The sequence below is a fragment of the Thalassophryne amazonica genome, unplaced genomic scaffold, assembly GCF_902500255.1.
Source record: "Thalassophryne amazonica unplaced genomic scaffold, fThaAma1.1, whole genome shotgun sequence".
Lineage (NCBI taxonomy): Eukaryota > Metazoa > Chordata > Actinopteri > Batrachoidiformes > Batrachoididae > Thalassophryne > Thalassophryne amazonica.
This window is the reverse complement of record NW_022986337.1, coordinates 23,905-47,405: the sequence shown is the minus strand read 5'-3', so window position 1 is coordinate 47,405 and position 23,501 is coordinate 23,905. Positions and strand designations below refer to the sequence as shown.

General features: G+C 41.3%; 1 protein-coding gene across 1 annotated transcript in view; it reads left to right on the top strand.

The window, feature by feature from the left end:
* Nucleotides 1-23,501, top strand: part of LOC117506088 (cGMP-dependent protein kinase 1-like) — a gene marked incomplete at its 3' end in the record, with an annotated part of 43,415 nt that overhangs the window by 11,789 nt on the left and 8,125 nt on the right. Inside the window, exons 2-4 of the mRNA XM_034165604.1 lie at nt 19,869-19,963; nt 21,741-21,807; nt 21,900-21,999. Coding sequence (XP_034021495.1) covers nt 19,869-19,963; nt 21,741-21,807; nt 21,900-21,999 — 262 coding nt within the window. The remainder of the gene's footprint in view (nt 1-19,868; nt 19,964-21,740; nt 21,808-21,899; nt 22,000-23,501) is intronic.

The following is a 23,501-nucleotide window of genomic DNA, read 5'->3' as shown; positions in this document are numbered from 1 at the left end:
CTGCTGGCTAAGGCTAAGCGTAAATTTGGTAAGATTGTAATTCACGTCGGCAGAAATGACACCCGGTTACGCCAATCGGAGGTCACTAAAATTAACATTGAATCGGTGTGTAACTTTGCAAAAACAATGTCGGACTCTGTAGTTTTCTCTGGGCCCCTCCCCAATTGGACCGGGAGTGACATGTTTAGCCGCATGTTCTCCCTGAATTGCTGGCTGTCTGAGTGGTGTCCAAAAAATGAGGTGGGCTTCATAGATAATTGGCAAAGCTTCTGGGGAAAACCTGGTCTTGTTAGAAGAGACGGCATCCATCCCACTTTGGATGGAGCAGCTCTCATTTCTAGAAATCTGGCCAATTTTCTTAAATCCTCCAAACCGTGACTATCCAGGGTTGGGACCAGGAAGCAGAGTTGTAGTCTTACACACCTCTCTGCAGCTTCTCTCCCCCTGCCATCCCCTCATTACCCCATCCCCGTAGAGACGGTGCCTGCTCCCAGACCACCAATAACCAGTAAAATTCTATTTAAGCATAAAAATTCAAAAAGAAAAAATAATATAGCACCTTCAACTGCACCACAGACTAAAACAGTTAAATGTGGTCTATTAAACATTAGATCTCTCTCTTCTAAGTCCTTGTTAGTAAATGATATAATAATTGATCAACATATTGATTTATTCTGCCTTACAGAAACCTGGTTACAGCAGGATGAATATGTTAGTTTAAATGAGTCAACACCCCCGAGTCACACTAACTGCCAGAACGCTCGTAGCACGGCCGAGGAGGAGGATTAGCAGCAATCTTCCACTCCAGCTTATTAATTAATCAAAAACTCAGACAGAGCTTTAATTCATTTGAAAGCTTGACTCTTAGTATTGTCCATCCAAATTGGAAGTCCCAAAAACCAGTTTTATTTGTTGTTATCTATCGTCCACCTGGTCGTTACTGTGAGTTTCTCTGTGAATTTTCAGACCTTTTGTCCAGAGGTGTCAAGTAACGAAGTACAAATACTTCATTACTGTAGTCAGGCTCGGACTGATAAGCTGTGATTTTGGGCATTTGCCCGGTGGGCCGCTGCGCGTTTAGACGTGCGTGGGCCGGCCGTCCCATATTTATAGAGATTATGGAAATATACAGTGTTCTCGAACCGCGCGCTGCTGTCAACACGAGGAAAGTCCGTGATCGGTGAAGCTACAGCATTTAATCGGCGCACCTGCAGAACCACTTCCTGAATTTGTGTCAAAATAAAAGTTCTGTAGTGTTTCATACACGGCGCAGTCTTATTCTAGGTTTCACTTTTGTTTCCGTTTGATCACACAACGGAGACTTACATTTGGCGCTATATAAAAAAATTGATTGATTGATTGATTGATCGAGCACAATGATTGACATGACCAACAGCCAATGACAATTGGAGAAGCATATCGGGTGGCCAATCAGATTGCAAGACGAGCAGGTGGCCGCTCCCGCCCCTGTGAATGGACTGGGCTTCTCTCCGCTCTCCTACTGATTACAAGGTTGGAATCGTTTCTTTTATCCTAATTAACTGTGCTTTACTTTTGTTAATCTTTAAATGCAACAGCTACGGACTTCAGCTCCTTAATTTGCTGCTGTGTGAATCCTAGCAGTGGTTACACATTACCTCTCTCTCTCTCTCACACACACACTTTGGAGACACAAAAACTTTTTTCCACTTGTGTGCTGCTTTTGCTTCCATTTTGTCAGACCCGGTGCCAGAAAAAAAAAAATATTAAGGGGGCGATGAGTTTATCATCACCCCCCCTCCCCCCCCAAAAAAGTGCGCACGGGAGGAGACGTGCGCTCCTGTAAAGCTCGTGTATTTACGCTGTAAGAGACTGACTAAGAGTGAAGAGTGATGACAGTATTTTTTTAAATTATTATTTGAACGTATAGACGCTCGATCAAGTGATCTCCTGCATTCCACACAGAGCTGGTGTTCTGTCGAGATGAGGTGCGCCAACTTTTGACACTCTGAGCTGTGACGTACCTTCGCATTGTCCAATAGGAACGACACAGAAGACTCGTGGCAGAAACCACAGATCTCTACAAAACATTAACTGTGACAGGACTGCTCATTTATAGAGCAGTTTTCTGAAGAAAAATCATTGGAAATGTTTTTTTGTTGTTAACTCAAAATTTCTGATTACTGTTAAAAAAAAGTTTAGAACACTTGTAATTAAAATAGGTAAATAAATCAATATGTGGTTCTTTAGAAACCTTTCATCTGTATTAAAACCACCTGTTACTTCAGATGAGATAATTTCTTGTTTAACATAAGGAACCTCAGACATTTATTTTTAGACAAATAAAATAACATGGAAACTTGTATATTTTTTGAAGTCTGGTAGATTATTTATATCTTATTTCAACCAGAAAAATAAACACTAAATAAATACAAATGTTTATTATAAATGCAAAAGGAAATAATTTAACAATGACTGCAGTGTGATTGTAAAGTAGGATTTCTGTGACATAAACCTCATGATGTTTTACATATATAGTCATTTAAACTTGTAATTTCGTCAAAATATGTAATTGACTTTAATGTTATCAGGACGCCCCCTCGTGGCGCCGGGAACACGTTTTGTACTATGATCAAGGTGAAATGACAGTGAAAGTGTGTGTTTAGGTGTATAGTATTTGTTCATTGGGGGTTCGGTATGGACGGGAGGGTGTGCGTGTTTGGGGGTGGATTCGTCGGGCCAATAGTGGGCTGGTCCAGAGGAAAAATGCCAGGGCTGAAATTTGTTCCCAGTCCGACCCTGACTGTAGTTAAGTCAGCCTACTTCTGACTTCTACTCATTACATTTTCACACAAGTATCTGTACTTTCTATTCCTTACAATTTTAAAAGAACAGCCTCGTTACTCTTGGCTTCAGTTTAATGTTTATATATATATTTCACGTCATGTGCGCCTGTAATCAACTTTTCTGCCGCACGGCTTTGCTTTGAACCGTGAACCAATCGAAGCAGTGGTTCGCAGATTGACGACCTATTGCTTTGTTTATTCTTTCTTTCTTTCGCTTAATTTCCCCCCGCTAAAACCCTAAAGAGCATACTTCTGTGAGTATTATTTACCTTTTCTATGTTAAACCGACCTGTTATGGTCTTCTGATGATGAACAGTTGATAGATGTATTTTATAACTTAAAAACGAGAGCGACGCTAATGCGTTAGCATGTCTATGGCATTTTCAATGTTAAAAGTTAGCATTAAGCAATTTCAACTCTCATCACGTTCGGGTGCATTTGTTTTCAAATTGTAATATTTCTTAAATTTATTTTTGTTTATATATTAATAATCTAATGATTATTATATACAATTTTAGAGAAAGAGGCAAAAAGAACTTGAATAGAAACACAACAGAAAATATAAAAGCAACTAACAATGAACATACATAAATAAATAAATAAATACATACATACAGAAGTAAATAAGTGTTTCCTAGTGACTTTTACACTTCCACTTCATCCCTGTCTTATTTAAGTTTAATGACAGTTTGTTTCAGTCAAATCATATTTTCAATGTGTTAATTTCTTCAGTGATTTCCTCCAGAACTTTCTGCCAAACTAGAAAACTGCTGCATCCTAGTAAGAGCAGAATACTACTGGAATTAATTTGAATAAGGAATGTTGGGTTTGTTTGTTTTTTCCTTCACTAAATGGATGCTGCACTCACTGCAGTTTATTGTCTGGAATAGTCCCAGATTGCATTTCAGAGCTTCTAGAATTCAGACATTTTCGTGCAGGTGGTGTTGGGGGGTAATTTTGGGTTTTGGGTCTTGGGCCACATGTAGAACGAATCAGTTTTTAAATTAAGCTTTCAGTTCATACGTGGTCTGTCCATAAATTAACGGTCCTTTTTATTTTTTTTAAAAACTATATGGATTTCATTCATATGTTTTTACGTCAGACATGCTTGAACCCTCGTGCGCATGCGTAGCTTAGAAATGATCCAGTGGTTTGTGCCGCATCGTCGCAGCTCGCAGCGCGGCGCACCGACCGTGCTTAAAGGGGTGCTTAAAGCTGTAGTTAAAGTCCTTATTCTCTGTGAAGCCCGTAAAATTTTCACTGAAAGCCAGATAAATTTTTTGAATGGTTTCTAGGTGCCAGTCTCTAACAGCTTCTGAAAAAATTCTGATGGAAAAAAAGTCCTTTTCATTCCGCCATTTCCAGACAATGAAAATCCGATGAGGGGGCGGGACCACTCCTTCCACAAGGCGTGCTCACAGGCGAATGACGTCACCGACAGGCGTGGAAAAACTCACGCATGCGCACGAGGGTTCAAGCATGTCTGACGTAAAAACGTATGAATGAAATCCATATAGTTTTTGAAAAAAATAAAAAGGTACGAGACTTTATGGACAGACCTCATATAGTGGCATCTACCTTTTTTTTTTTTTTTTAAAGGTTACTTTATACTTTTATACTTTAAGTAGGTTTTGGAGCACATACTTTTTCACTTTTACTTGAGTAAAGAGGTCAAGTTGATACTTCAACTTTTACCAGAGTGTTTTTAAACTGCAGTATCTATACTTCTACTTAAGTAACAAATGTGTGTACTTTTGACACCACTGCTTTTGTCTGACTTAGTGCTTAGCTCAGATAAGATAATTATAGTGGACGATTTTACATCCACATAGATGCTGAGAGTGACAGCCTCAACACTGCATTTAATCTATTATTAGACTCAGTTGACTTTGCTCAAAATGTAAATGAGTCCACCCACCACTTTAACCACACTTTAGATCTTGTTCTGACATATGGCATAGAAATTGAAAACTTAACAGTATTCCCTGAAAACCCCCTTCTGTCTGATCATTTCTTAATAACATTTACATTTACTTTAAAGGACTACCCAGCAGTGGGGAATAAGTTTCATTACAGTAGAAGTCTTTCGGAAAGCGCTGTAACTCGGTTTAAGGATATGATTCCTTCTTTATGTTCTCCAATGCCATATACCAACACAGTGCAGAGTAGCTACCTAAACTCTGTGAGTGAGATAGATTATCTCGTCAATAGTTTTACATCCTCATTGAGCACAACTTTGGATGCTGTAGCTCCTCTGAAAAAGAGAGCCTTAAATCAGAAGTGCCTGACTCCATGGTATAACTCACAAACTCGCAGCTTAAATAGATAACCCGTAAGTTGAAGAGGAAATGGCATCTCACTAATTTAGAAGATCTTCACTTAGCCTGGAAAAAGAGTCTGTTGCTCTATAAAAAAGCCCTCCGTAAAGCTAGGACATCTTACTACTCATCACTAATTGACGAAAATAAGAACAACCCCAGGTTTCTTTTCAGCACTGTAGCCAGACTGACAAAGAGTCAGAGCTCTATTGAGCCGAGCATTCCTTTAACTAGTAATGACTTCATGACTTTCTTTGCTAATAAAATTTTAACTATTAGAGAAAAAATTACTCATAACCATCCCAAAGACATATCATTATCTTTGGCTGCTTTCAGTAATGCTGGTATTACTCCAATTGTTCTGTCTGAGTTATTTTCATTAGTCACTTCCTCCAAACCATCAACATGTCTATTAGACCCCATTCCTACCAGGCTGCTCAAGGAAGCCCTACCATTAATTAATGCTTCGATCTTAAATATGATCAATCTATCTTTATTAGTGGCTATGTACCATAGGCTTTTAAGGTGGCAGTAATTAAACCATTACTTAAAAAGCCATCACTTGACCCAGCTATCTTAGCTAATTATAGGCCAATCTCCAACCTTCCTTTTCTTTCAAAAATTCTTGAAAGGGTAGTTGTAAAACAGCTAACTGATCATCTGCAGAGGAATGGTCTATTTGAAGAGTTTCAGTCAGGTTTTAGAATTCATCATAGTACAGAAACAGCATTAGTGAAGGTTACAAATGATCTTCTTATGGCCTCAGACAGTGGACTCATCTCTGTGCTTGTTCTGTTAGACCTCAGTGCTGCTTTTGATACTATTGACCATAAAATTTATTACAGAGATTAGAGGATACCATAGGTATTAAAGGCACTGCGTTGCGGTGGTTTGAATCATATTTATCTAATAGATTACAATTTGTTCATGTAAATTGGGAATCTTCTTCACAGACTAAGGTTAATTATGGAGTTCCACAAGGTTCTGTGCTAGGACCAATTTTATTCACTTTATACATGCTTTCCTTAGGCAGTATTATTAGAAAGCATTGCTTAAATTTTCATTGTTACGCAGATGATACCCAGCTTTATCTATCCATGAAGCCAGAGGACACACACCAATTAGTTAAACTGCAGGAATGTCTTACAGACATAAAGACATGGATGACCTCTAATTTCCTGCTTTTAAATTCATATAAAACTGAAGTTATTATACTTGGCCCCACAAATCTTAGAAACATGGTGTCTAACCAGATCCTTACTCTGGATGGCATTACCCCAACCTCTAGTAATACTGTGAGAAATCCTTAAACCTAGTTACAGCGCTTTCTGAAAGACTTCGAGTGTAATGAAACTTATTCCCCACTGCTGGGTAGTCCATCAGAGTAAATGTAAATGTTATTAAGAAATGATCAGACAGAAGGGAGTTTTCAGGGAATACTGTTAAGTCTTCTATTTCCATACCATAAGTCAGAACAAGATCTAAGATATGATTAAAGTGGTGGGTGGACTCATTTACTTTTTGAGCAAAGCCAATAGAGTCTAATAATAGATTAAATGCAGTGTTGAGGCTGTCATTCTCAGCATCTGTGTGGATGTTAAAATCGCCCACTATAATTATCTTATCTGAGCTAAGCACTACGTCAGACAAAAGGTCTGAAAATTCACAGAGAAACTCACAGTAACGACCAGGTGGACGATAGATAATAACAAATAAAACTGGTTTTTGGGACTTCCAATTTGGATGGACAAGACTAAGAGTCAAGCTTTCAAATGAATTAAAGCTCTGTCTGGGTTTTTGATTCATTAATAAGCTGGAATGGAAGATTGCTGCTAATCCTCCGCCTCGGCCCGTGCTACGAGCATTCTGACAGTTAGTGTGACTCGGGGGTGTTGACTCATTTAAAGTAACATATTCATCCTGCTGTAACCAGGTTTCTGTAAGGCAGAATAAATCAATATGTTGATCAATTATTATATCATTTACCAACAGGGACTTAGAAGAGAGAGACCTAATGTTTAATAGACCACATTTAACTGTTTTAGTCTGTGGTGCAGTTGAAGGTGCTATATTATTTTTTCTTTTTGAATTTTTATGCTTAAATAGATTTTTGCTGGTTATTGGTGGTCTGGGAGCAGACACCGTCTCTACGGGGATGGGGTAATGAGGGGATGGCAGGGGGAGAGAAGCTGCAGAGAGGTGTGTAAGACTACAACTCTGCTTCCTGGTCCCAACCCTGGATAGTCACGGTTTGGAGGATTTAAGAAAATTGGCCAGATTTCTAGAAATGAGAGCTGCTCCATCCAAAGTGGGATGGATGCTGTCTCTCCTAACAAGACCAGGTTTTCCCCAGAAGCTTTGCCAATTATCTATGAAGCCCACCTCATTTTTTGGACACCACTCAGACAGCCAGCAATTCAAGGAGAACATGCGGCTAAACATGTCACTCCCGGTCCGATTGGGGAGGGGCCCAGAGAAAACTACAGAGTCCGACATTGTTTTTGCAAAGTTACACACCGATTTAATGTTAATTTTAGTGACCTCCGATTGGCGTAACCGGGTGTCATTACTGCCGACGTGAATTACAATCTTACCAAATTTACGCTTAGCCTTAGCCAGCAGTTTCATATTTCCTTCAATGTCGCCTGCTCTGGCCCCCGGAAGACAATTGACTATGGTTGCTGGTGTCGCTAACTTCACATTTCTCAAAACAGAGTCGGCAATAACCAGAGTTTGATCCTCGGCGGGTGTGTCGTCGAGTGGGGAAAAACGGTTAGAAATGTGAACGGGTTGGCGGTGTACACGGGGCTTCTGTTTAGGACTACGCTTCCTCCTCACAGTCACCCAGTCGGCCTGCTTTCCCGGCTGCTCGGGATCTGCCAGAGGGTAACTAACGGCGGCTAAGCTACCTTGGTCCGCACCGACTACAGGGGCCTGGCTAGCTGTAGAATTTTCCACGGTGCGGAGCCAAGTCTCCAATTCGCCCAGCCTGGCCTCCAAAGCTATGAATAAGCTACACTTATTACAAGTACCGTTACTGCTAAAGGAGGCCGAGGAATAACTAAACATTTCACACCCAGAGCAGAAAAGTGCGGGAGAGACAGGAGAAGCCGCCATGCTAAATCGGCTAAGAGCTAGTAGCTACGCTAAGCTAGCGGATTCCTAAAAACACGCAAAGTGAATAATGTGTCAATAATTTAGAGGTGATTCAGCAGAAGGAGTGCTTTAGTTAAGGCACGTAAAGATTACACTGGGAAACAAATCGTAATCTAGATAACTAGATCAATCTAACTGCTCAGATTAAACAGCTAACAGATACAGAAAAACACCGCTGTGCTCCGGAACAGGAAGTGATACAATACCGCAGTGAGATCCAACCACCAGTGATTAGAAAGGTCTTGTCTCAGAGTGATGCTGAAAAACTAATTCATGCATTTATTTCCTCTAGGCTGGACTATTCTAATTCATTATTATCAGGTTGTCCTAAAAGTTCCCTGAAAAGCCTTCAGTTAATTCAAAATGCTGCAGCTAGAGTACTGACAGGGACTAGAAGGAGAGAGCATATTTCACCCATATTGGCCTCTCTTCATTGGCTTCCTGTTAATTCTAGAATAGAATTTAAAATTCTTCTTCTTACTTATAAGGTTTTGAATAATCAGGTCCCATCTTATCTTAGGGACCTCTTAGTACCATATCACCCCAATAGAGCGCTTCGCTCTCAGACTGCAGGCTTACTTGTAGTTCCTAGGGTTTTTAAGAGTAGAATGGGAGGCAGAGCCTTCAGCTTTCAGGCTCCTCTCCTGTGGAACCAGCTCCCAATTTGGATCAGGGAGACAGACACCCTGTCTACTTTTAAGATTAGGCTTAAAACTTTCCTTTTTGCTAAAGCTTATAGTTAGGGCTATTGGCACTAACCCTAACCCTAACCCTTCTGTAACACTAACCCTAACCCTTGTGCTCAATGGATTTTCTTTTCATTTACAAATGCTGTTATTTATAGTTAGACATCAACCTGTCCAGGGACTACAGGTGGAAATTAATATTTTTGCTATAACCTGGCACAATGCATCTTTACTGTTTTTTTAGGTCAATGTATTATTGTGCATTGTCCCTGAGAAATAAAATCATACCATACCATACCATACTGCCCCTCACAAAGTACAAACTCAAACTATTCTGTACTTTTAAATTTATTCAAAATCACAGTGGAATAAAAAATCAGGCCTGGGTCCTGGAGAACTTCTCTCACGGATGAGATCCGCTCATTCAGAACCCGGAACAATGAACACAAACAGTTTTTATAAAACTCAACATAGGCGTGACAAAGGCGGGCCTTTTGTAAAATCCTTTCCTTATTGGTCCCTGTGGGCATTCGAGGGAGGTCCAACCCCCTTCCCAAGACCCACGCAATAACGGGACATGTATGATATGTAATGTAATCTGACTCTCTTTGTCCTAAGTGGTAAAAACTGGTTAAATCCAGTTCCACATGCACAGTCCAACAGAAAACAAAGGGAAGTAAGAATAAGAAATAAGAGTAATAAGAATACAATCCGAAGTAAAATAACTACTTTAATACCAAAACATGTTAGGAAAACAAATAAAGAAAACAATAATTAAACACTCAAATATATCTAACAACAAATATATCTAACGACTTCCCCTCTTGACATGAACTGTCATGTCAGTCCATCTTCCCGGTGCCTCCAAGACCTCAGAGTCGTATCCCGGATGTCAGCCCTAAACATCCAGACAGACTTCAAACAGCCCCCCCCCCCCCCCCCCCCCCCCCCCCCAGGCACTGTTGTCAGCCTGTTTCAAGCTGAAAACCTCCACATTTCAGGCTCTATTGATCCAGGACGTCGTGAGAGAACAGAGAAGTTTCAGAAGAAGTCAGTTTCAGCATTTTATCCGGATATTCCACTGTTAAAGGAGATTTTTTTAATGAAAGACATGCGGACGGGTCCGCGCGTCGGGACGCAGCCGGCACGGTGCAGCGGCACAGGAAAAACACCTCCGTGTTGTTAACTATTTGTAAAATCCATGCGGCTTTTGATGGCTTTCAGTGGAGTGAGTATCTGAGAAATTGTTTTAACAGCTGGGCATGTTCCAACTTGTCCTTAAGGCTTCCAACAGAGGTGTTTTTCCTGTGGCGGAGCGTCGCGGCGGCGGTGAGCCGACGCTGCAATTGGTCTAAAAGTTATTGGACAAAAATTTATCGGAAGATAATTAGTCTGATAATGGTTTTTAAAGTTATCTAAAAAGATAATCCGATAATGAAAACATTATCTTTGATAATTATCTGTTATCGGATTATCGGAACTGTGCCCACCACTGTCAGGAGGTGGTAATGAGATGTTAAACGCAGTTCGTTATTCCATGTATACCAAACAATGCAGGACGCACGATTAACCTGAAACTCTGTGTGATCAAAAAATTCTCGCACGAATGAAAAATCAGTTGAAAAAGGGTCAAAACTCGCACTGGCACCAGTAGTTCATGGCAGTGTTCTATTTATTTTGACACCAGTTATATCAGATGGTTGTCTAAAATGGCATATTTTACAAAAGCACGTTTATCTGTAAACACCAACACACGACACACCTCACATTAACATGTTGGTTTACATAGAATGAATCAACCAATCAGTGTTACCGTTGGCACATTTTACCCAGAATGCCATCTGTCTGTGTTTCTTACAAAACTTCAGAATTAGTGCATTATTCAACATTAAAAGATATATGTTATATCTTAACTTTGCACAAATGACAGAATTGACGTTAATGGAGTTATTCTATCAGTATTCATTTTATTTATACACCAAACCGTAACTCAGCACTGCTTTATTTTCCAAGACCTCGGCCTGACGGCAGCACTGTGGTTGAGTAAAGAGTTGAGCTTTGTGGCTTCTCTCAGTTGCTTTTGTGCTGTAAGCCGTGCAGTAAACTGGAGTTCCCAGCAGGGGGCAGGATGCACAAAGACAGAATTGCTGACTCATTGTTTGGGTCTGTTGTTGCTTTTGATACTTCCAAAAGTGATCATGGTGTTAAAACTCAAAATCAGCTTGTTAGTAGTTGTAATTGTACCGGAGACAATACTGGAATTTATCGGTTATCTGTAACTTCTGATACATTTTTGGGTATTTTTGATTATCTTTATGATATTATGGAAGTGAATTTTTTGATTATCTGTGCCCACCACTGGTCCTGCACAAACTACGCACTGATCTCTAGCTACCATATGTGCAGCATTCCAAATCCATCTAATCCACAAATTCCAAGAACTGAAACCAGTTTCCCAATTTAACACCAAATCCTCAGTTAAATTCCCCACTTGTTCCATAACATCCATAAACCAAGAATACACTACAGGATTTCCACCTAACTGTCTTTGCTGCAGATTTATTTTTACTGTAAAATAAACCATAGGATTTTTACCTGACATATCTACTCCTAAAATTAATGAAATTCCAATATGTTGACTGTACAGTCCGAGGAGAGCAAAAAAAAAAAAAGCTCAAACTTTAACTTTTCCCATTTCACCTGAATGGGTGTTGAGATGGGTCGCCGTTGTTCTTTTCCCGAGAAACCCACCACAGGTACAGTAATCATAGGTGGTCTCAGTGACTCTTTCAGTGTTGAATACCTAGCTCCAGTGTCAACCAACATACGGTGGACCTTGCCCTTAATTTCCAGTTGTACAATTGGTTCTAAAAATTCCTCTTCAGAGCTACCTGTGTGGGGATCTGGGCACCCCTATGGCATCTGAGGTGCACCTGGGGCTTGATGCCAAGTAGACTATAGCTGGGGTACTCCATAACCATTCTGATTATCTTGGCCCGATATTTGAGGTAAAGGAGGTGGAGGAGCATACCGGCAGTATCCATACACCGGTACCTGTCCTGTCACCCCCTTTAATGAACAGGTACATGCCAAATGTCCCAGTAATCCACAAAGGAAACATCCTCCATTATTCTCTTGCTGTCCTCCCATCCGAGCAGCACAGCAGCTTAGTGGTTAGCACTGTTGCCTCACAGCAAGAAGGTCATGGATGCAATTCCCGCCTGTGGCCTTTCTGTGTGGAGTTTGCATTTTTTCCCTGTGTTTCCATGGGTTTCCTCTGGGTGCTCCGGTTTCCTTCCACATCCAAAGACATGCAGGTTGGGTGGATTGGAATTTTTAAATTGTCCGTAGGTGTGCGAGTGGGTGTGAATGTGTTTGTCTGTTTGTGGCCCTGTGACAGACTGGCGTCCTGTCCTGGGTGAACCCCGCCTTGTGCTCTATGACTGCTGGGATAGGCTCTAGCCCGCCGTGACCCTTAATTGGACTAAGCGGTTGAAGATGGGTGAGAGAGGTGTGGCAGAGTCAGACCTTATTTCGCAAAATCGTTTACTTATTGGTCCCTGTGGGCATTCGAGGGAGGTCCAACCCCCTGCCCAAGACTCACACAATAAAGGGACATGTATGATTTACAGTGGTTGGCACAGCGAACCAAAAAGTTAGCTTCGATAACAGCTAATCCACTAACTGAAAAGGTATCTTTCATAAAGCTAAACCGATAAACCACCCAAAAATTTATCAGAAGCTACAGCTAACTGATAACGGTACACTCTCAGCTACTAACAAGCCGATTTTGAGTTTTAACACCACGATCACAAACTCAAACAATGAGTCACCACTTCTGTCTTTGTGTGCTCTGCCCACTGCTGGAAACTCCAGTTTGTTACAACTGAGAAATGTTAAGCTCAATTCTAACACAGCAAATAGAGCCTGACCACCAGGTTGCCACAGAAAAAGAAAGAGAAAAGTTATGATTCCTTAACAACATATAGCAGTCCCCCAAGTGAGGCTGAAGTCTTGGAAAATAAAGCAGTTTTTACTTATGGTTTGATTTATAAATCAAATCAATCCGGATAGAATAACTCAATGAATGACAATTCTGTCATTTGTACAAAGTTAAAATATAACACATATCTTTTAATTTTAAATAATGTACTAATTCTGAAGTTTTGTCACAAACACACACAGATGCCAAAGGTATTATGAGTAAAATGAGCCTCCACTAACACTGATTGGTTGACTCATTCATTCTATATAAAAACCAACATGTTAATGTGACGTGTGTGTTGGCGTTTACATATAAATGTGCTTTTGTAAAACATGCCATTTTATTCATATGTAAAAAAAGAAGCCTTTGCAAAACCCAAAAGTCAAGTTGTGATTAGACAACCGTCTGATATAAACGGGGTCAAACTGCATAGAACACTGTCATCTACTGGTGCCCAGACGCTCAGACCCTAACCCATAATCCTTTGTGTGCCAGAAAGAAAACACGACGACAATTGTAAATGAACATTATACAACCAAAATGTACATTTTTACGCTTTTCATCAGCTGCAGCAAGAGACTGCAACAACTCTCTAGCATGCAAAGGATTATAGGATATCTCAATACTTAGGGTGAATACTGCCATGAATACTACTGGCCAGTAGATGGCAGTAGAGACCGTGAAAACTTGCCAAAAAAAACATTCCAAATAAATAATCGGTGTCTGCTATGTTAAATCTGCGTGGAATTTAAAAAACACAAACTGAATTTCAGACATCTTATATATATATATATATATATATATATATATATATATATATATATATATATATATATTACTCTGGAACAAAGACGACAAACTGTTGTAAAGAACAATAAGCATGACATTAAAGAGCAAACAGGAAGCAATTGCAGCTTACAGTGATTCCAACTGAAAATAATGGAGAAGCAACTAAATAACTTGTCCGAAATTAGTTTGGTTAACATTTTAACCGTAAGTTAAAACTGTATGCCTCTGGATGACTTGGGTGATATTGCCGGCAAGTTAGTATGATGTCAAAAGAAATTTTTCTTTTCTTCTCATTTTCTTCTGTGACCAGTTCTCCTCTGACTGCAGAAGATAGAACTGTACATTTGCTACAAAACATTTAACAGGTAAGCACTAAAATCTTTGTCGGACTTCACAAATGTTTGTAACTGTTAAAGATTTATTCACTATGCCTGCAAAAATATGTCAGCGATGAATTTATCGGAAGATAATTGGTCCACTGATGGTTTTCAGTTATTAGAAAAGCTAATCTGATAATAAAAACATTAGCTTCGATAATTAGCAGATTAGTGGAACTGTGCACACCACTGATTATTTATAATGTAATCTGACTCTCTTTGTCCTAAGTTGTAAAAACTGGTTAAATCCAGTTCCACATGCGCATTCCATCAGAGAACAAAGGGAAGTAAGAATAAGAAATAAGAGTGAAAACAAAGAATACAATCCTAAGTAAAAAGCTACTTTAATACCAAAACAAGTTCAGAGAACAAATAAAGAAATTAATTGAACACACAAATATATCTAACAACAAATATATCTAACAAACTTTACTCAACTTTACCAGCAAAAAATAAAAAAAAGTTCGCGACTGAAAGTTAGCGGAACTAAATTTAGCAGAAGCTAATTGGTCCATTGATGGTTTTCAAAGTTAGCTGAAAAGCTAATCTGCTAATGAAAAAGTTAGTTTCGCTAATTAGCAGTTAGCAGATTAGCATAACTGCCCACCGGTGCTGAATAGGTTTAAAAGAGATCAGTTGCTCTAAGCGTGCCACTGTTCTGCCCTAAGCGTGCCACTGTGTTGCCCAAAGCGTGCCACTGTGCTGCCCTAAGTGCATTAATGTGCTGCCCTAAGCGTGCCAATGTGCTCCCCTAAGCGTGCCACTGTTCTGCCCTAAGCGTGCCAGTGTGCTGCCCAAAGTGTGCCAGTGTGCTGCCCTAAGCGTGCCACTGTTCTGCCCTAAGTGTGCCACTGTGCTGCCCTAAACATATTAATGTGCTGCCCTAAGCTTGCCACTGTTCTGCCCTAAGCGTGCCACTGTTCTGCCCTAAGCGTGCCACTGTGCTGCCCTAAGCATGCCACTGTTCTGCCCTAAGCGTGCCACTGTGCTGCCCTAAGCGTGCCACTGTTCTGCCCTAAGCTTGCCACTGTTCTGCCCTAAGCGTGCTAATGTGCTGCCCTAAGCGTGCTAATGTGCTGCCCTAAGTGTGCCACTGTGCTGCCCTAAGCGTGCCAATGTGCTGCCCTAAGTGTGCCACTGTTCTGCCCTAAACGTGCCAATGTGCTGCCCTAAGTGTGCCACTGTTCTGCCCTAAGCATGCCAATGTGCTGCCCTAAGTGTGCCACTGTTCTGCCCTAAGCATGCCAATGTGCTGCCCTAAGTGTGCCACTGTTCTGCCCTAAGCGTGACACTGTTCTGCCCTATGCTGACACTGTGCTGCCCTAAGCGTGCTAATGTGCTGCCCTAAGCGCTGCATGACACTGTGCTGCCCGAAGTGCGTATTCTGGGTGTGACTGTGATATGAGACAGAGCTCTGGGGAAAAAAAACAATGATGATGCATCAGTGACAACTGACAGACAGAGTGCGTTTCTGTGTTCCTGTTCCGGCTGGAACAATCCGATGGTATCATTCCATTTGGTCATTTTAGCAGTCAGAGGACTGTTACGGACCCATTACAGCCGCCCTACACTTTGTGCCACCACCTTCCTGTTCCTGCAGCTGACGGTACCTGCTGAGGTACCGGGGGCCAGAGCAGGCGACCGGGGGCCAGAGCAGGCGACATTGAAGGAAATTTGAAACTGCTGGTTAAGGCTAAGCGTAAATTTGGTAAGATTGTAATTCACGTCGGCAGTAATGACACCCGGTTACGCCAATCGGAGGTCACTAAAATTAACATTAAATCGGTGTGTAACTTTGCAAAAACAATGTCGGACTCTGTAGTTTTCTCTGGGCCCCTCCCCAATCAGACCGGGAGTGACATGTTTAGCCGCATGTTCTCCTTGAATTGCTGGCTGTCTGAGTGGTGTCCAAAAAATGAGGTGGGCTTCATAGATAATTGGCAAAGCTTCTGGGGAAAACCTGGTCTTGTTAGGAGAGACGGCATCCATCCCACTTTGGATGGAGCAGCTCTCATTTCTAGAAATCTGGCTAATTTTCTTAAATCCTCCAAACCGTGACTATCCAGGGTTGGGACCAGGAAGCAGAGTTGTAGTCTTACACACCTCTCTGCAGCTTCTCTCCCCCTGCCATCCCCTCATTACCCCATCCCTGTAGGGACGGTGCCTGCTCCCAGACTACCAATAACCAGCAAAAATCTATTTAAGCATAAAAATTCAAAAAGAAAAAATAATATAGCACCTTCAACTGCACCACAGACTAAAACAGTTAAATGTGGTCTATTAAACATTAGGTCTCTCTCTTCTAAGTCCCTGTTGGTAAATGATATAATAATTGATCAACATATTGATTTATTCTGCCTAACAGAAACCTGGTTACAGCAGGATGAATATGTTAGTTTAAATGAGTCAACACCCCCGAGTCACACTAACTGTCAGAATGCTCGTAGCACGGGCCGGGGCGGTGGATTAGCAGCAATCTTCCATTCCAGCTTATTAATTAATCAAAAACCCAGACAGAGCTTTAATTCATTTGAAAGCTTGTCTCTTACTCTTGTCCATCCAAATTGGAAGTCCCAAAAACCAGTTTTATTTGTTATTATCTATCGTCCACCTGGTCGTTACTGTGAGTTTCTCTGTGAATTTTCAGACCTTTTGTCTGACTTAGTGCTTAGCTCAGATAAGATAATTATAGTGGGCGATTTTAACATCCACACAGATGCTGAGAATGACAGCCTCAACACTGCATTTAATCTATTATTAGACTCTATTGGCTTTGCTCAAAAAGTAAATGAGTCCACCCACCACTTTAATCATATCTTAGATCTTGTTCTGACTTATGGTATGGAAATAGAAGACTTAACAGTATTCCCTGAAAACTCCCTTCTGTCTGATCATTTTTTAATAACATTTACATTTACTCTGATGGACTACCCAGCAGTAGGGAATAAGTTTCATTACACTAGAAGTCTTTCAGAAAGCGCTGTAACTAGGTTTAAGGATATGATTCCTTCTTTATGTTCTCTAATGCCATATAACAACACAGTGCAGAGTAGCTACCTAAACTCTGTAAGGGAGATAGAGTATCTCGTCAATAGTTTTACATCCTCATTGAAGACAGCTTTGGATGCTGTAGCTCCTCTGAAAAAGAGAGCTTTAAATCAGAAGTGTCTGACTCCATGGTATAACTCTCAAACTCGTAGCTTAAAGCAGATAACCCGTAAGTTGGAGAGGAAATGGCGTCTCACTAATTTAGAAGATCTTCACTTAGCCTGGAAAAAGAGTCTGTTGCTCTATAAAAAAAGCCCTCCGTAAAGCTAGGACATCTTTCTACTCATCACTAATTGAAGAAAATAAGAACAACCCCAGGTTTCTTTTCAGCACTGTAGCCAGGCTGACAAAGAGTCAGAGCTCTATTGAGCTGAGTATTCCATTAACTTTAACTAGTAATGAGTTCATGACTTTCTTTGCTAACAAAATTTTAACTATTAGAGAAAAAATTACTCATAACCATCCCAAAGACGTATCGTTATCTTTGGCTGCTTTCAGTGATGCCGGTATTTGGTTAGACTCTTTCTCTCCGATTGTTCTGTCTGAGTTATTTTCATTAGTTACTTCATCCAAACCATCAACATGTTTATTAGACCCCATTCCTACCAGGCTGCTCAAGGAAGCCCTACCATTATTTAATGCTTCGATCTTAAATATGATCAATCTATCTTTGTTAGTTGGCTATGTACCACAGGCTTTTAAGGTGGCAGTAATTAAACCATTACTTAAAAAGCCATCACTTGACCCAGCTATCTTAGCTAATTATAGGCCAATCTCCAACCTTCCTTTTCTCTCAAAAATTCTTGAAAGGGTAGTTGTAAAACAGCTAACTGATCATCTGCAGAGGAATGGTCTATTTGAAGAGTTTCAGTCAGGTTTTAGAATTCATCATAGTACAGAAACAGCATTAGTGAAGGTTACAAATGATCTTCTTATGGCCTCGGACAGTGGACTCATCTCTGTGCTTGTTCTGTTAGACCTCAGTGCTGCTTTTGATACTGTTGACCATAAAATTTTATTACAGAGATTAGAGCATGCCATAGGTATTAAAGGCACTGCGCTGCGGTGGTTTGAATCATATTTGTCTAATAGATTACAATTTGTTCATGTAAATGGGGAATCTTCTTCACAGACTAAAGTTAATTATGGAGTTCCACAAGGTTCTGTGCTAGGACCAATTTTATTCACTTTATATATGCTTCCCTTAGGCAGTATTATTAGACGGTATTGCTTAAATTTTCATTGTTACGCAGATGATACCCAGCTTTATCTATCCATGAAGCCAGACGACACACACCAATTAGCTAAACTGCAGGATTGTCTTACAGACATAAAGACATGGATGACCTCTAATTTCCTGCTTTTAAACTCAGATAAAACTGAAGTTATTGTACTTGGCCCCACAAATCTTAGAAACATGGTGTCTAACCAGATCCTTACTGTGGATGGCATTACCCTGACCTCTAGTAATACTGTGAGAAATCTTGGAGTCATTTTTGATCAGGATATGTCATTCAAAGCGCATATTAAACAAATATGTAGGACTGCTTTTTTGCATTTACGCAATATCTCTAAAATCAGAAAGGTCTTGTCTCAGAGTGATGCTGAAAAACTAATTCATGCATTTATTTCCTCTAGGCTGGACTATTGTAATTCATTATTATCAGGTTGTCCTAAAAGTTCCCTAAAAAGCCTTCAGTTAATTCAAAATGCTGCAGCTAGAGTGCTGACGGGGACTAGAAGGAGAGAGCATATCTCACCCATGTTGGCCTCTCTTCATTGGCTTCCTGTTAATTCTAGAATAGAATTTAAAATTCTTCTTCTTACTTATAAGGTTTTGAATAATCAGGTCCCATCTTATCTTAGGGACCTCGTAGTACCATATCACCCCAATAGAGCGCTTCGCTCTCAGACTGCAGGCTTACTTGTAGTTCCTAGGGTTTGTAAGAGTAGAATGGGAGGCAGAGCCTTCAGCTTTCAGGCTCCTCTCCTGTGGAACCAGCTCCCAATTCAGATCAGGGAGACAGACACCCTCTCTACTTTTAAGATTAGGCTTAAAACTTTCCTTTTTGCTAAAGCTTATAGTTAGGGCTGGATCAGGTGACCCTGAACCATCCCTTAGTTATGCTGCTATAGACGTAGACTGCTGGGGGGTTCCCATGATGCACTGTTTCTTTCTCTTTTTGCTCTGTATGCACCACTCTGCATTTAATCATTAGTGATCGATCTCTGCTCCCCTCCACAGCATGTCTTTTTCCTGGTTCTCTCCCTCAGCCCCAACCAGTCCCAGCAGAAGACTGCCCCTCCCTGAGCCTGGTTCTGCTGGAGGTTTCTTCCTGTTAAAAGGGAGTTTTTCCTTCCCACTGTAGCCAAGTGCTTGCTCACAGGGGGTCGTTTTGACCGTTGGGGTTTTACATCATTATTGTATGGCCTTGCCTTACAATATAAAGCGCCTTGGGGCAACTGTTTGTTGTGATTTGGCGCTATATAAAAAAAAAATTGAATTGAATTGAATTGAGGGCGCTGCTCCGGTGTCCTCAGTCTGGTCCATCCAGCTTTACCCTCAATTCTATGTTTATTGAGTGCCGCGTGGTATGGTGGTTTTATTTCTTTGGATCTGACTTATTTGTTCACTATCACCACTTTGAATATGTCTTTGTGCTGCAGCACCAGATGAGCCTCAGCGCACCAAGCGGCAGGCCATCTCAGCAGAGCCCTCGGGGCTGGACCCGTCCCAGCTCACCGATGTCAATCTGACCAGCTACAGCAAGACCAAAGAGTAAGTCAAGGATGTCAGGTTCTCTCCCGGCCTGGGGTTGATGTTTGGGTTTTTCCCTGTTCCATGTCCAGGTCTTCTCTGATGATTTGTATGTTTTATTTTTCACACGGTTGCACTTTAGTCATTTAAATCTTAGTTTGGTTCTAGTTATTTCTTTTCTTTATGTTTTGGTATCATCTGGTTTTGGTTTCTCATTATCTGGTTATGTTCCTGTTGTCAGTGGTCCTGTTTTCTGTTAGGGTTGATCTTTTGTTATTTATTGCATTAATGGTTTTCTCATTATTTTGTGGAGGAGTTTAAGTATCTCGGGGTCTTATTTACGAGTGAGGGACGGATGGAGCGTGAGATCGATAGATGGATCGGTGCAGTGTCTGCAGTGATGCGGTCGCTGTATCGGACCGTCGTGGTGAAGAGAGAGCTGAGTAGCGGAGCAAAGCTCTCGATTTACCGATCGATCTACGTTCCGATCCTCACCTATGGTCATGAGATTTGGCTCATGACCGAAAGAACGAGATCGCGGGTACAAGCGGCCGAGATGAGTTTCCTCCGCAGGGTGGCTGAGCGCTCCCTTAGAGATAGGGTGAGGAGCTCGGTCACTCGGGAGGAGCTCGGAGTCGAGCCGCTGCTCCTCCACGTCGAAAGGAGTCAGTTGAGGTGGCTCGGGCATCTTTTCCGGATGCCCCCTGGACGCCTCGCTGGAGAGGTGTTCCGGGCATGTCCCATTGGGAGGAGGCCCCCGGGAAGACCCAGGACACACTGGAAGGATTACATCTCTCGGCTGGCTTGGGAACGCCTTGGGGTTCCCCCGGAGGAGCTGGGGAGGTGTGTGTGGATCGGGAGGTCTGGGCGGCTTTGCTTGAGCTGCTGCCCCCGCGACCCGACTCCGGATAAAGTGGAAGAAAATGGATGGATGGATGGATGGATGGTTTTCTCATTATCATTTATTTCCTGTTTAACCTTTAGTTTGATTTACTATTTTCTTATCATCCTTTTGCTGCTACTTTAATACTTCAACCATGTTGAGTTCTGTTATAGTTTTTGTTAGCCTTTTCTATTTTATTGTCGGAGTTTGTTATTGCATGTTTACTTCAGTCATGTTCAGTCCTGTTCTAGTTTTGGTTATAATATTTTATTGTTCTTGTTCTCTTTCTAGGTCTGTCACACGGTTTCCTAGTTTTCCCCTTTATTTTGGACACGTGTCCTTTTGTTGGTCTTTGGACACATTATATTTTCACCATTGGTTTTCTGTCACTTACTCCTCTTGCTTTGCACCACTTTGTTTTTCACTCACTCATCCTCTTGACTCTCTTCACTTTTCTTTGCTTCACCAGACCACACTTCCTTCCAGAACCTTCACTAACACCTGCCACTTCTTACACTGATTACATCACCTGTTATTTAAGCCCCTCCCTTCCCTCACTCCAGTGCCAGTTCATTGTGATCTTGTTATCCACATTCCAGCCTTTGTTTCTTGTCCACTTGCCTCTCAGTATTTTTTGACCTCGCTTTGTATTTTTGGATGTCGTCTTTGTCTTAGGCCTTGTACTTTGTCATGCTGTGTTTTGACCTCTGCTCGCCTGGACCATGCCTCTCTGACTGCCATACTGTGTACCGAATCCCTGCTACACCTTAAGATAAAGTCTTTTATTATTCCGACATCTGTGTTCTGGAGTCCTGTATTTTGTGTCCAGCCACATTTCACCTGCATCCTGACAAAGGACACTGTACCCAAGCACACACACAGCATGACCTCCATCAACTCTGAGTTCATGTGCAGGTCCAAGGAGCTGATCCAGAGGGCTCTCATGGACAATGACTTCATGAAACATCTGGAACATGGACAGGTAAAGACCACACCACGGTACTGCTTCATCATTTATGTTCAGTCTTTCCAGATGGAGTGGTCTCTGCTAAGTTTGCATTCTAATGTGTGCAGATTCTCACCATCATGGACTGTATGCATTCTACAAGCCTGGCAAAAGGCTGCTGTGTCATCCAGGAGGGAGATGAGGGCTCCACTGTCTACATTCTGGAGGGTAAGTCTCTGCCACCAGGTGAGTCAACATGAATCCAACTCAAAAAGAACGTATATTATTATTTGCTCAGTGTATTTGGGAAGAATTAGCCTCATCTCACCACAAGAAGGCCGTGGGGTCGAACCCACCGTGCCCAGGTTGCTTGCCTACATGGGTTAATTTGGCCGCTCCACTTTCTTTCCACCATTCACACATGCACAGCAGGTTCATTCTTCCTGATGATCTGGAGTTCGATCAGTGAAGGGCATCCAACATTTTTAAATCTGTGTGTGGATCCAAACCAGGTCCTGGCCCTGAGTGAAGAGCAGCAGCTGAAAAAACCTGCTCTGGACAGGCGTCTGTTAGTCCTCAGAATAGTGATGTCTTCACCACAGCCCCGAACATGTGGCAAGTGTGGAATTGTTGTATCCATCAGACTATGGAAGCACCTTGGTTCCGGGATAGCAAACATCTAGGCAGATATTTAGTACATCCTCACAGCAGCCAAGTGAAACATGGTCATATGCTTGGTCTTTTCCATTCCCTGGGGTCTTCAACGCCGGGGCACCTGGATCATGAGCAGAGAAATTCACCAAAACATTGTAGTACATGTTTCCTCATACTCCATACCTCACCTGATTCTCCTTGAGTAGCCATTTGTTGGACAGTTTGGACTCCATCTTCCTCCTGCCCAAATCAAGTTTTATTGCTAGTTTTCATTCATAGTAGTTTTAAATTTAATGTCCAGAGCCCATGTTTTGTAAACATAATGTACGTGGTGTGGTCTGTCTCAGAGCGGACGCGTTCATTGTCACCTGTCAGTAAAAAACATTTGCACCTCACGTCACTAAAAATTGGGTCTAAAGTCCAGCACTATATGTTTCTTTATTTAGAGAGTGCAACACTCAGGTCCACCTTCACCACTTTGAATAACAGTGGTGAAGGTGTTGTGAACAAGTGCCCACCACTTGTTCATAACAGTGGTGGGCACAGTTCCGCTAATCCACTAACTATCGAAGAATCGATAATGTTCGATTATGTTTTCATTATCGGATTAGCTTTTCAGATAACTTTAAAAACCATTATCGTACTAATTATTTTCCAGTAAGTTGTGGTCAGATAATTTTTGGACCACTAACGTATAAAGCTGAATAACTACAAACTTTTATAAAATTTAAAATCAGTTAAGCACCTACTTGTTAAAATGTTTTGGAGCAGATGTGTAGTTCTACCCTCTATAAACAGAAGAAACCGTTCTATCCTCTGCAGACAAAGAAGAACTTGTCACAAAAAAAACCCTCATTTCTTTTGATCCCATACTGATACATTGGCAATATCACCCAAGTCATCCAGAGGCATACAGGTTTAACTTATGGTTAAAATTTTAACCAAACTAATTTCAGACAAGTTATTTAAATTAACGTCACGTTTGAGGTTTATAAGTGAATATATCACATATATGTTTTAGATTTAAAGTAATGCGCTTATTTTGAAGGTTTTAGTGTGGAGATGCTGTGCCCAGC